Source organism: Armigeres subalbatus, chromosome 3 (genome assembly GCF_024139115.2).
Source record: "Armigeres subalbatus isolate Guangzhou_Male chromosome 3, GZ_Asu_2, whole genome shotgun sequence".
Lineage (NCBI taxonomy): Eukaryota > Metazoa > Arthropoda > Insecta > Diptera > Culicidae > Armigeres > Armigeres subalbatus.
The window spans coordinates 100,405,921-100,420,375 of NC_085141.1; the positions used below are offsets into that span (position 1 = coordinate 100,405,921).

A 14,455-nucleotide genomic window follows, 5' to 3' on the forward strand; every position below is an offset into this window, starting at 1 on the left:
ACATCTGTGAGTGAATTGATGAATTGATGATGAACACTCATTTTCCGGGGTCTATTATCAGTTCAAATAAAGACCTCAATGCGAATGCAATAGGAACTGGAATCATTGAAATCAACTATCATATTCATGGAACAGTGAACGAAATGACTGAGCTAGAAAGATCCAGGAACGATGCACGAATTCTGGCCACACAAATTTTTACTGAATGAAAGGTCGAATGGGCCATAGATTCCTTTGAACCTTTCAAATCACCGGGTAGTGATGGAATTTTTCCTGTACTGCTGCAAAAAGGTAAGGCAATTTTAATACCTATTCTCACAAAGCTGTTTCAAGCAAGTTTATCGCTAGGCTACATTCTGTCAGTTTGGTGACAAGTACGGGTGACATTTATCCCTAAGGCAAATAAAAATAAAACATCACCAAAATCCTTTAGGCCAATAAGCTTGTCCTCCGTTTTACTGAAAACAAAGGAAAAAATAATAGATTTACATATCAAGACATCGTATTTATCCCAACTACCGTTAAGCAAACACCATTTCGCTTATCAGGAAGGTAAATCATCAGTAACCGCATTACATGCAGTTGTTACAAAATTAGAAAAATCTTTTGAAGCAAAAGAAATTTCCCTTGCTGCTTTCTTAAATATAGAGGGAGCTTTTGATAACACTTCTCATAATTCCATAAAAAGGGCGATGTCAAATCGTGGCTTCGATAAATGCATTGTAGATTGGATTAAGGAAATGCTAACAAAAAGAGAAATATCAGCTAACCTTGGAAATTCTCACATTAGTGTTAGAGCAATCAAAGGGTGCCCACAAGGAGGCGTATTATCACCTTTACTGTGGTCTTTAATAGTAGATGATCTTCTCCAATAGGTACCTTATAGCCCAGGGCTTCGAAGTAATTGGTTTTGCTGACGATATTGTCATAATATTACGAGGCAAACACAATCACATTATCGCCAACAAACTGCTTTAAACTATGTTTCCACGTGATGCGATAGAGAAGGATTGAGTGTAAATCCTTCCAAAACCACTATTGTGCCTTTTACGCGTAGGAGGAAATTCTCACTAAATAACATGATATTGAAAAGTACACGATTGGATCTTTCGAATACAGTCAAATTTCTTGGCGTAGTTCTTGATAGCAAACTTAACTGGAACATGCATTTAGAACACGCCATTAATAAAGCGACAAATGCTCTATGAAACCTTTGTAAACGAACTTTTGGTAGGCAATGTGGACTTAAGCCGAAAATGATCCATTGGATATATTCAGCTATAGTAAAACCAAGAATTACCTATGCTTCGTTGGTCTGGTGGCCAAAGACGAAAGAGAAGAATGCTCAGATGAAGCTCGAAAAACTTCAACGATTCGCGACTATCTCAATTACAGGTGCAATGAGCAGTACACCATCGAGTGCACTAAATGCTTTACTGTACATGCTTCCTCTGCATCAAATTGTACAATTAGAAGCTCTTAGGAGGTGACCTTAAGGGTCATCTTAGCATTCTAAAAAACTTCAGTATAAACTCCCTAGTAGTAAGCAATGAAGACTGGATGGAGAAAAAGTACAATTTCAATAGACTGTTCAAAGTAATTGATCCTGGGCACAATACATGGTTGAATTTAGGAATAACACTTCGTTCAGGATCAATTACGTTTTATACTGACGGTTCAAAATTGAACAACCAAGTGGGAGCAGGAGTTACTGGCCCTGGGATAGACATATCGATTCCCATGGGCCGTTGGCCATCCGTATTCCAAGCGGAAGTTCACGTAATTCTGGAGTGTTCTGTAATATTTATATTTATATCAAATATATGCATAATGTCCGACAGCCAAGCAGCTTTGAATGATCTAAAGTCGGCAACATGCACTTCAAAACAAGTTTGGGAATGCATTCAGTCCCTCCAAAAATTGTCTTGTCGGAACCAAGTCAATCTATATTGGGTTCCAGGACACTGTGGAATAGATGGTAATGAAAAAGCCGATACGCTGGCGAGGCTCGGATCATCAAGTCGGTTTACAGGACCGGAACCTTTTTGCAGCTTACAAACTTCTTCTCTTCGTATGGAGCTGAAGGTATGGGAATCTATAAAAATAGAAACCAATTTTAGGAACGCAACTAATGCCAGGCAAACGAAACGCTTTATCACTCCAAATGTTTCCATGACTCGCAACATCTTAGAATTATCTAAATTAGACCTAAGCACTTATATGGGTCTCATTACAGGTCATTGTCCGAGTCAATATCATTTGAAGCTTATAGGAAAACTTCAAAATGATCTATGTCGCTTCTGTGACATAGAAAAAGAAGACTCGGAGCATCTGTTATGCCGTTGTCCGGAAATTTTTCGAACAAGACAAAAGATCTTCACCAAGGGGCTTATAGAACCAATTGAGTTTGGTAGAACAAATCCCAATTCAGTGGTGCATTTCATTCGAAAAGCTGAGCCGTGTTGGGGAGAAGCTGTTAGTCAAACAATGGCGATCACTCCCAATAGCGATACGCCATAATGACATAGCCAGAAAAAAGGGGAATATATTATAATAGATCAAAAAATGGTCGCAGTAATAAAAAATACCCGATAAGGAAAAAAAAGGGTAGTAGAGATTTATTTTAGGTTATTAAGGTTATTGAATTATTAAGTCCAATAACTTGAATACAGTTCCGTTATGCTTGAAAATTTCGAGCCATCGAAACAAAATACTGTTGTAGATATACTTTCAAAACATATTTGGCGTAGAATATGTAGTTTATTAATTCCTTCCTTAGGGCTGGTGTAGCGCTTCCTTAGCTGTGCGGTACGATGCGCGGCTACAAAGCAAGACCATACATGAGGTAGCTGGGTTCTACTCCCGGTCTGGTCTTGGAGATTTTGGGTTTGGACTTTGGTTTCAACTTCCCTGGGCATAAAAGAAGCATTATGTTAGCCTCATGGTATATGAATGCAAAAATATGCTAGCTTGGCTTAGAAACCTGGTTAAGTGCTAAGTGCTACTTCCTTCTTCTTTCTTCTTCTTTCTACCTTCTTCCTTCCTCCTTATTCCTTCTTCCTTCTTTCTTCTTTTTTCCTTCTTCTTTCTTTTTCCTTTTTTCTTCTTTCTTCCTTCTTTCTTCCTTCTTCTTTCTTTTTCCTTCTTTCTTCATTCTTCCTTCTTTATTCTTTCTTCTTCCTTCTTCCTTGTTTCTTCTGCCTTCTTCCTTCCTCCTTAGTTTTTCTTCCTTCTTCTTTCTTTCTTCTTCCTTCTTTATTTTTTTCCCTTATTCCTTCTTCCTTCTTCCATCATCCATCTTCCTTCTTCCTTCTTCCTTTTTCCTTTTTCCTTCTTCCTTCTTCCTTCTTCCTTTTTCCTTCTTCCTTCTCCCTTCTTCCTTCTACCTTCTTCCTTCTTACTTCTTCCTTCTTCCTTCTACCTTCTTCCTTCTTCCTTCTTCCTTCTTCCTTCTTCCTTCTTTCTTCTTCCTTCTTCCTCCTTCCTTCTTCCTTCTTCCTTTTTCCTTCTTCCGTCTTCCTTCTTCTTTCTTCCTTCCTCCTTCTTCCTTCTTCCTTTTTTCTTTTTCCTTCTTCTCTCGCGATCGATTTGATTTCATCGAAATCGATCGATTTCATAGAAGCAAATTCCCCAAAATAATATTTGAAATAAGAAATGATTTACAATCTAGACCTCGTGGCTGTACGACACCTATCTTCTGAGCATATTTTTAGTTATATTATGTGTATTATGAGTTCAGAGTTCGGTTTTCAGAAAAAAACAACCATCAGGGAACCCGATTTAAGCGATTTGGATAGGAAGAGTGGAATCGCCAACTTCCTATTGTTAACATCTCGTGGACAAAGGGCGGGCTCTTCTCCCCATCTATTGGGTCAATCTGGGAAACGAAGGCTAGATTATAATATTGTATGTACGAACTTTCTTCTGGAAGGAGATTCTCTATTCCTCCCGTGGATTCGCATAAGTGTCTCTGCTTATGGAACCACCCCACCCATTTTTGGCCCTTCAAACAGGAGTCTGATGAAATACAAACAGTAGTATAATCATGATCAAATCGTTTGTCAGATATGACCAGTTCTATCGGCAGGTGCCTTGCTACAATAGATGGTAGTATCATCATCATCAACATCATTATGAGTTCAGAGTTCGGTTTTCGCTTTAGCCGTGGAAAGACTTCCAACCCAAAAATTGCCCTTGACTGGCACTGGGAATCGAATCCAGCCACCCTCAGCATGGCGCTAGAGATGTCGTAAAATCCCGATTAATCGATTAGTAAATTATCGATTACTTTCGATTTTTGTCGATTATTGAATCGATTAATCGTTGGGTAGTTGTCGATATAAAATGAATCGATTATCACAACGATAAATCGATTAATAAAAGTAATCGATTAATTTGTGATATCTCTACATGGCGCATCTTATCGCTAGGCTAAGAAGGGCCCATATATTTGGGAGTTATTGATGTTAAATAACAACAATCTCATTTTTGATAGCAAATTTATTAGTTTATCTATTGGTTGAGATAGCAAAACTGTAAATTTCCCATAATTATCGATTTAAAAAAAAATCTTTTTTTGATCTACTAATGCCTCCACTATTGGTACCGTTACCCTATAGGTATATTTTACTTCCAGATCAGTACATGGTATGAGATCGTGTGGCTCTAGATATTCTGATTTGGATCTTTGAGGACCACAGTTATTAAGCTATTCAGAAAAAAACTAGGAACAAAAAAGATAATGCGACACATTATGTGGAAATTAAGAATGATTTATTGGCAGTGGCTGATTTTCTACCCGCTACTGTCACATCCAGGCGATATAGTATATGCGCAAATAGCCAGCTTGAGTTAACCGCCAGAAATTTGTATGGCGAAAGACATCTAACGCGGGTTTTTCTCAAAATTAGGAACTTGTCATGAAAAACTATTTGGTACCGGTTATGTAGGAAGGTGTCCGCTACTATGCCAAATATTTTTTTGATGAAGGTGCTTAATTTTGAGAAATCGAACCTTAGATGCCTCTCGTCATACTGATTTACAGAAAGTTACCTCCTAGTGTGCCGCTGTAAGCACTCTCAAAGTGGGCGATTCATTGTGCCAAACGTTAAAATACGGAAGATTTAGATATCACGATCAGAAACGGGGGAGTAATATCTGGGAGACGTTGCAAATTTCATTTTCCTGATATCATCCAAAACCTAGCGAAGTACTGACTGGCTGAATTGGGAACCTTACTTCTACAAGCACCACCATCCTCAAACAGAAACAAAACTACGATGACCAGCCGATTACCTTAGCTTGCGCTTCCTTGGCCAGGCGCTCCTCCTTGGCCTTGAGCATCCGCAACCGCTGGAACAGGGGCAAACCGGCCCCAATCACTTCCGGTTCCGGTTCCTCCTGTATCGATTCCTGCGGTGATATGGCAGAGGTTACGTGAGTATGCGGCGGTGAGATTATTTGTGCGGTGGTTGTGGAGGTAGCAGTCGCGGCCGCAGTAGCTGTCGCTTTCGCGGCACGCTCTTCGCGGTCCTTTTGGGAGATGAGGGTTTTTTGTTTTGGTAATTTCGCGAATGCGTTCGATTTCGATTTGGAATTTGTTTCGGCGCAATGATTTGGCGGCGTAGCTTACACATGTGGATTTATTGTTATACACATGGTTTTATATTTTACATTGATTGTGGTCAACGGTTTCGGGTGTTTTTGGTATTTATTTTCAATTATTTTTTGGTGGTGGTTGTGGTGATAATTTGTGGGGATCACGTGCAGTTTACACACACATAGAATCAAAGAAAAAGAGAGAAAAGAAAAGAAAAGTTCTAATAACTAACGTACTATTGATATATACATTTTAAAAAGGATTTACACATTGATCTTGTAAGTGTGTATGAATGTGATGAACTTCAGTATGTGTGGGCGTAGTCCTTGATAGTGTTTACGATGTAATGTGAAAGTCCTAGCTCATACTATTCTGATTGAAGACGAGTTTGAGCTGTGCTCGAGTATTTGGTGTAAGTGGAGTTTCAGCAAAAAGCGGGCAAACTACGTACTGTTTAAGGAGCAAACTTAACAGTGAAACCAGCGGTGTTTGGGAACTTTTACTAATAACGAGGATTCATACCTTCAAAAAAGTAAGGTCACTGACACACAGATAGCGCCACACGGGAAAACTGTTTGGCTAGTGTTCAATAAATTCAGGATGACTGTATCCTACCGGGAACTGTTTGGGTAATGAAGTACACTGTAAAAATGGTGCCCTGAAACTGGTCAAATGAACGGATGGTAAAAAATTACACACTCTGAGTCCCTGTAGTTCTTACACACTGCTCTTACACTTACATCTGAAGATAAAAATGGGTGTTTACGGTTTGCAATGCCACTCGGGATCAATTCGATCATATTCACCAGAATCCTGAGGACCTAAGTGGTGAACATTCTCCATATTGGATCTAAACAAGTCGTATAATGGCTCATGCTTCATGGTTTGGCCTAAATGGGGTCCCTATCAGCACGCGTGTTCCACATTAGGTGCAGTTGAAAACGGGGCATCTTTTTTTAAAATTATTGATAATTGAGCAAATGTGCCCAGAGACGTAATCAATCATTATAGACCAGTATCAGAAGTTCGTTTTGATACAATTGGATCACCAGGACATGTTTCCGGATGTTCGGAGACTGGGGCTGGTTGACCGAGTGGCTTTTGTGAAAACGTTATGAGACGCGTTTAAGGCTCATTATAATGATTTGGGTGGGGTATTAGCAGGGCCGAATTTAGGGGGGACGGTGGCCCATGGCCCCGGGCACCACAAATCTTATGTACCAAAACCAACCTTTTATGTACATTTTGGGGCCTCCACAAGCTGTCGGCCCCGGGGCCCCCTATCGGCTAAATCTGGCCCTGGGTATTAGATCGCCCATGTACGGATGTAATTTTAGATATTTTCGTGTTTCCGGTTGCTCAGACCCATGCCATGTTTTTTTGCTATTTTAGTGCGAGTGAGTGAATTTATGTTAAGGTTATGTCATATTTGTAACACGAATCAATATTCATCAGATTTCTTAAAACGTGGTACGAGGTTAATAAAAATCCTTCAAACGATATAAATGTTTCTAGAGTAACCTCACTTTTGTGTTTGTAAATTGTGATTCCTCTCGAAAACATCTCGTGGGATAGGTTGTCTGACTTTTGTGTGCTCTGTTAGGCCGAGTTGAAAACACTAAACACTATATTTTGTCCACTTCTAAACATTATCAACTGATTGATTTGATGTGTTTCACTTATTTTAACAAACTCGGCCCACCTACCCCAGCCCTGGGGTTGGTTAGCCGAAGTTTTCCGCCGCAATTGCTTTGTTATAAATTTTTCCTCAATTTATGTTCATCGATGAAAATATGTCACAAATATGCTCAAGACTTGTATATTTATGATTACGAAAGTGAAAACCGTTTGTTGTCTAGCCAGAATTAGTACAGACATTCCGAAAGCAAAACTCGGCCAAATAGCCCCGGTCTCCCCTAGCTCCGAAACCCATCTTGCGACATATCAAACCCCATGATTTTGAAGAACAAACTCAATAGATGTCCTTTCTATTGTCTTTTAAAATCATGGAGTGTGATGGGTTTCACAAGATGGGTCTCGGAGCTAATCGAAAATTATCCACTTCCCTGAGGAAACCAGGCTCCCGATAACACTTCCGAACATAGCCAATGGGTCCAAAATATCTTAAAAAATCATCTATTGCGAAGTTTGATATGTCGCAAGACAGGTTTCGGAGCTAATCGAAGTTTGTCCACTTCCCTGATAGAACCAGGCTCCAAAACCAGGTACCAGGTACCCAAAACCTTTCAAAAATTCATCTTTTGAGCCTTTCTCTCAAAATTATGAAGTATAGATATGTCGCAAGATGGGTTACGGAGCCAAATCGAAGTTTTTCCACTTCCTTGAGGGGACCATGACTGGTGATCCAATTGTGTCAATAGGTCAAAAACTATCGATCATTTTTCACAGCGAAGAAGCGTCAGGGATATATTTCCTGTTACAGCTAATAAAACCCTTGGGAAGTGCTTTATGTTCGGAGTTATGCGAGAAACTGGCCAAATTAGGAACATGGCCAAAACTGGTACAATTACCTTACTAACATCTGATACTGTTTGATGATGACAGTGAGTCAATATTCGAGCAACGCCTAACAATATAGCTTGCTGACGTTTACTCATCCTTCTCTTTCAAGCGCATGGGGAGGACATGATTTGTTTTCATCGGGAAACGCTTTGGAAGCGTTTCCCGATGAAAACAAAACCCATTCCGCTCATCAGATCGTCTACATCCTTCATGGACGTGAGAATGGCCAGGTGGGTAAAAATTCAAGTTTCAAGCGAAACGAAGCAGAACGTAACCTGTTTGCGTATAAATATAGAATGATTAAAAATAGAATATTGAACTCGTTTACGATACATGTGTTATAAAAATTGAGTGAAAGAAAGAGAGAGAAGAGTTATTTGGCCGGAAGCCATCTGGCCGAAGGTCCTTTAGACGAAAGTTGTTTAGCCGAATATGTCATTTGAGAGAAACCCATCTAGGAAACGGTCATTTGGCAGAAAAAGCCGTTTGGCCGAACGAGATATGGTTTTTATAAGGGAGCATTCTGTGCTCCTGAGTTTGAGTGAGAATTACAAACTTTGCTAATTCAGAAGTAAGGCATAAAATATGATAAATTCGAAGTAAGAAACGAGAAATAAAAACTGTAAAAAAACAGCAAGGAGTGAGAAGTTAGAAATGGGAAGTGACATTGGACACTTCGCCCCTCTCACTTTTCACAGAAAGAAATGAAGAGTGTGAAATGAGAAGTGAGACGTCTCACTAACACTTCTTGATATTCATTTCTTGTTTCCCGCTTCTCAATTAATAATCACTTTGCGCTTTTCACATTTACTATTGTTTGGCAAAATAACATTTTCGAAAATGAAACTTGTTGTCTAAACATTATTCTCTTATTTCTTATTTTTGCTTCTCATTTCACAATTATTATTAATCGCTCCACATTATCACGTGACATGTATGGCCATATGTCCGAAATTTTTCGACATTTTCGGTCGTATGACCGGCTTGGCTAAATGACATTTTCGGCCAAAAAGCCTTTTCTGCCACACGACCATTTCGATCAAACGCCAATTACGGGCAGAGGATTTATTCGGAAAACTAACCTTTACTAACAAACGACACTTTTGGCCAAATTATCGCTTGGGCCAAACAACTTTTTCGGTTAAATGACATTTCCGGCTAAACCGTTGAAGGCCGATACAAATTACCGTCGTGCGGGGCTTCTTTTGATTCCGGGGGCTAGTTTGGATTTTTGATTTTCTAAAAAAACTAAAATAATAAAATACCAAATTTGAAACAAATAGTTGCCATCTATATATCAACAAAACACCCGAATGGTGAAAATGGCAATTTAAGAGTTGTTAACGTTGTAATTCTTGTTTCAAAATGTCCAAAGTAGCCCCCGATTTTTCAAAAGAAGCCCCGCGCGACGAAATATACCCTTCGGATTGTTTTTCACAAAAATAATGATTTAAAATAATTTATATTTTATTATCTTTGAAATCCAGTAGGGCATATTTTACTGCGCAAAAAAAAATCTACTCCTACGATCATTTTTAATCGAAACGAAAAATAAGCGCCAGATCGTCGCCTAAGAAAAACATACCTCCGGGATTAAAACTCCTTCGATATTTTTGAAAATTTCAAGAGGCTCGGAAGCCTCCTTTCAAGAGGCTTGGAAGCCTCCTTTCAAGAGGCTTGGAAGCCTCCTTTCAAGAGGCTTGGAAGCCTCCTTTCAAGAGGCTCGGAAGCCTCCTTTCAAGAGGCTCGGAAGCCTCCTTTCAAGAGGCTCGGAAGCCTCCTTTCAAGAGGCTCAGGCCTCCTTTCAAGAGGCTCAGAAGCCTCTTTTCAAGAGGCTCAGGAAGCCTCCTTTCAAGAGGCTCAGAAGCCTCCTTTCAAGAGGCTCAGGAAGCCTCCTTTCAAGAGGCTCAGAAGCCTCCTTTCAAGAGGCTCAAGCCTCCTTTCAAGAGGCTCAGGCCTCCTTTCAAGAGGCTCAGGCCTCCTTTCAAGAGGCTCAAAGCCTCCTTTCAAGAGGCTCAGAAGCCTCCTTTCAAGAGGCTCAGGCCTCCTTTCAAGAGGCTCAGAAGCCTCCTTTCAAGAGGCCTCAGCCTCCTTTCAAGAGGCTCAGGCCTCCTTTCAAGAGGCTCAGAGCCTCCTTTCAAGAGGCTCAGGCCTCCTTTCAAGAGGCTCAGAAGCCTTCTTTCAAGAGGCTCAGAGCCTCCTTTCAAGAGGCTCAGAAGCCTCCTTTCAAGAGGCTCAGAGCCTCCTTTCAAGAGGCTCAGAAGCCTCCTTTCAAGAGGCTCAGGAGCCTCCTTTCAAGAGGCTCAGAGCCTCCTTTCAAGAGGCTCAGAGCCTCCTTTCAAGAGGCTCAGAAGCCTCCTTTCAAGAGGCTCAGAAGCCTCCTTTCAAGAGGCTCAGAAGCCTCCTTTCAAGAGGCTCAGAAGCCTCCTTTCAAGAGGCTCAGGAAGCCTCCTTTCAAGAGGCTCAGAAGCCTCCTTTCAAGAGGCTCAGAGCCTCCTTCAAGAGGCTCAGAGCCTCCTTTCAAGAGGCTCAGGCCTCCTTTCAAGAGGCTCAGAAGCCTCCTTTCAAGAGGCTCAGAAGCCTCCTTTCAAGAGGCTCAGAAGCCTCCTTTCAAGAGGCTCAGAGCCTCCTTTCAAGAGGCTCAGGCCTCCTTTCAAGAGGCTCAGAAGCCTCCTTTCAAGAGGCTCAAGCCTCCTTTCAAGAGGCTCAGAAGCCTCCTTTCAAGAGGCTCAGAAGCCTCCTTTCAAGAGGCTCAGAAGCCTCCTTTCAAGAGGCTCAGGAAGCCTCCTTTCAAGAGGCTCAGAAGCCTCCTTTCAAGAGCTCAGAAGCCTCCTTTCAAGAGGCTCAGAAGCCTCCTTTCAAGAGGCTCAGAGCCTCCTTCAAGAGGCTCCAGCCTCCTTTCAAGAGGCTCAGAAGCCTCCTTTCAAGAGGCTCAGAAGCCTCCTTCAAGAGGCTCAAGCCTCCTTTCAAGAGGCTCAAGCCTCCTTTCAAGAGGCTCAGGCCTCCTTTCAAGAGGCTCAGAAGCCTCCTTTCAAGAGGCCTCAAGCCTCCTTTCAAGAGGCTCAGAAGCCTCCTTTCAAGAGGCTCAGCCTCCTTTCAAGAGGCTCAGAAGCCTCCTTTCAAGAGGCTCAGAAGCCTCCTTTCAAGAGGCTCGAGCCTCCTTTCAAGAGGCTCAAGCATCCTTTCAAGAGGCCTCAGAAGCCTCCTTTCAAGAGGCCTCGAAGCCTCCTTTCAAGAGGCTCGGAAGCCTCCTTTCAAGATGCTCAGCAGCTTCCTTTCAAGAGGCTCAGAAGCCTCCTTTCAAGAGGCTCAGAAGCCTCCTTTCAAGAGGCTCAGAAGCCTCCTTTCAAGAGGCTCGGAAGCCTCCATTCAAGAGGCTCGGAAGCCTCCTTTCAAGAGGCTCGGAAGCCTCCTTTTAAGATTTCAGACAACTTTTTCGAGTGCCATATTGGTCTGTTCAAATATTACGTATCGCGAAAAACGTTGTTTTTAAGAACCCCCCACCCCCTCGTAACAATCTGTAACAAAATTTAGAACTACCCCCACCCCTATGCGTAACGCGTAACAAATACATTTAAAAAAAAATCTTGTTTTTGGTAGAATTTGAAACACGATACAATGCATTATTATTTTTTGTGTATTTTGTGCTATTTTTAAGACAATAACTATTTTTTGAAAAATTTAAATATTTTTTCTCAATTGTTACGCGTAACAATTTCTCGAAGGACCCCCACCCCCTATATTTTGCGTAACAAATCGTAACAAAAATAAAACAACCCCCCACCCCCTATTGCGTTACGTAATATTTGAACAGACCCTATGTCCCGTTAGTTTTCAGGTCCTTTTTTCATACTTATGCGTTATGCTTATTTTCCATTACAGCAAAAAAAAGTAAAAGCTCGAAGGGGTACTTCTTGTAGTTTGAGAACCGCTGATTTAGTTGATTGCAACATCGCACTCTAGATCGATTTTAGATCAAGCTTGATGGCTTTCTTCAAAACTTTCCCCGTCAACACTTAGTATATATAAACATAGCGGAGCCCAAGACGAATTGATTGGTGAGAAAATTTTGCAAATCGGTTCATCCGTGTGTGAGTTATATTAATAGAGGTAATAAACTAAAGAGGAAGATTGTCGCTGTCGTCACTGGCGAAACATGTTTTTGCTGGCGAAGATAGGGCACTAAATGTCAATGAGGGAAAATTCAGAACGTTTTGACAGTTGTGTACCCAACATGTTTGAAAACGAAAACAAAGGGAACCGCAGCGACAACCTTCCTCTATGGTTTATTACCTCTTTTGTTATATTGCCTCAAAGAAAATGCAAACTCATTTTTATATATAGAAGAAAGAAAGAAAAAAGAAGAAGATTTATATATAGAGAAGAAGATAGAAAAAGAAGATTGTAATGGGCTTATGCTACACCCAAAGAAATAAAAATAACAAAATGTACCTTCGATTGAACATACTTTCTATGAATGGTCATTCGACGAAGTTTTAAAACAACATAGCGCATTTAAGGGTTAAAACGCAATACGGATCTTGGCCGCTACGGCGTGTATCGTGTTGGACTTGTAATCGATAAATCAAAATTTTCTATAAATAATTCACGAGATCTTGAAGGTTAAGCCGTCACACAAAGAACCAAATTAGCAAATATACACCTCATTATTGCACCGAATCCTGACCGAATTGATTTGAAGTGACATTGGAACCTTAAACAACCAGTTTTATCTTTCTTGTGAAAAATAATGAAATTTGAGCCGCCACCCGACCTGTCAGGACTCAATTTTGGAAGTGGCCAGTTTCTCGAGGGCAAGTGACCCTAATGGAGGGGACCCTAACGAAAGGTGGAAACAAAGAAGGCTTAATTAATCACTCATTTTTTTTTTATCAGGCGTCTGCTTAAGGTAAGAGGTCATAATCCGTTCCGTTAACAACCACTCCTTTGAAATCGAAAGTAAAAATCATTTTTGCTGTAATTTTTTTGTTCTCTTCAAACATTTTTTTTTCGAAACTTTTACCATTAGTAGCGGAATTTATTCTAGTTTCAGGACCTTCACTGATTTCGAGCATTGGCCACTAGGTTCCAGAATTATTCCGGTTTAAAAAGGGTGTTAACATTTGGCCATTTTCTAGAACCCATACTTCGGAAATCATTATTTTAGATTTGAATGAAAACAACGCATTAGTTATGCCAAATTTGGTCTGGAATGTAATCGTTCCAGGAACCAGTTTAGTACTTCCTGAACCATATACGAACTGATAGAAACCGGTAGACAGGTTAACCGGGTACCGGTTCAGGGTTCAAATGTTGAAAACAACCAAACTTTATCATGCGGTATTATAACCATCAACTGTTTCTAATTGGGTCCAAATATTGTCCAGAAAGTACAAAACTACCATAGAATGTCTTATGTTCTGAAATTATGAGGTTTGATATGCCACATAACAGGGCTTGTTAATATTCAAAAATTGACAACTGAACCGGTTGTGGTCATAAAATGTTATGTTCTCGGATAATAAACAAGGAGGTTGAGAGTTCGAGTACCTCCAAGACACGTGGATTCTTTTTCGCAAATTTCATATCAATTTGACCATTTCGAAACACGTGCTGTGCATGTGCATAGCCAAGATATTTAACAAAAAAAATAAATGATGTTCGTACGGCCAAATTGCCGAATAATATGCAATTAAATGTGCATATGTTCTACGATACACTCTTAACGAGATGATATTCATTTTTGTGGTTTTACTAACTATTTTTACATGTTCAAGATAAAGTAATGCATTTGGCTGCGTTTCATCTTTAATTAATGCAACTCAAGTAAGTGATATTAGTATTCAGCAGTTTTCAGGGCCACCATTTTCAACCGTAGTACACATAAGCAAAAGGGTTATTGTATCTAATCTAACACTAGCTTCAAAAACGGATGTAAATACTCAGTGTGACCAAACAGTGGTGTGGATGCGTGTTACGTTTGTCAATTGTGGTAGTGATGAGGATGATGTGCGATTTGTCTGTTATTTGTGAAATGCAATTCGTTCTCAGATAACTGACTTGTTTCTCCTTGAGGAGCCGCAGTCGCTGCAGCAATGGAAGCCCGGCGCCAATGGGACTTGGCGCTTTTTCGTTATCTTTGCTCTCGTCTTCGGTGTGGATATCGTCCGACTTGACTCGAGCCATCCGCCGGAGTCCGCTTTTGGGCGTTTTACTGCCACTGCTTCCACTTCCGCCGCCGGCGTTACCCTGAAGTGGTTGCATCTCGATAGACTCGTTACTACGTCTAGTTGTTCCCGTTCTGTAAGCGGTAGAACCGGCAAGTTCAAATAA

The 14,455-nt window shown here is 40.6% G+C and overlaps 1 protein-coding gene across 1 annotated transcript in view; it reads right to left on the bottom strand.

Annotated features, from left to right (window-relative positions):
* The window catches only part of LOC134224966 (uncharacterized), a 650,394-nt gene that overhangs the window by 30,929 nt on the left and 605,010 nt on the right, over positions 1–14,455 (bottom strand). Inside the window, exons 13-14 of the mRNA XM_062704663.1 lie at positions 14,183–14,423; positions 5,296–5,532 (exon numbers count right to left, since the gene is read on the bottom strand). Of these exons, the coding sequence (XP_062560647.1) occupies positions 5,296–5,532; positions 14,183–14,423 (478 nt within the window). The remainder of the gene's footprint in view (positions 1–5,295; positions 5,533–14,182; positions 14,424–14,455) is intronic.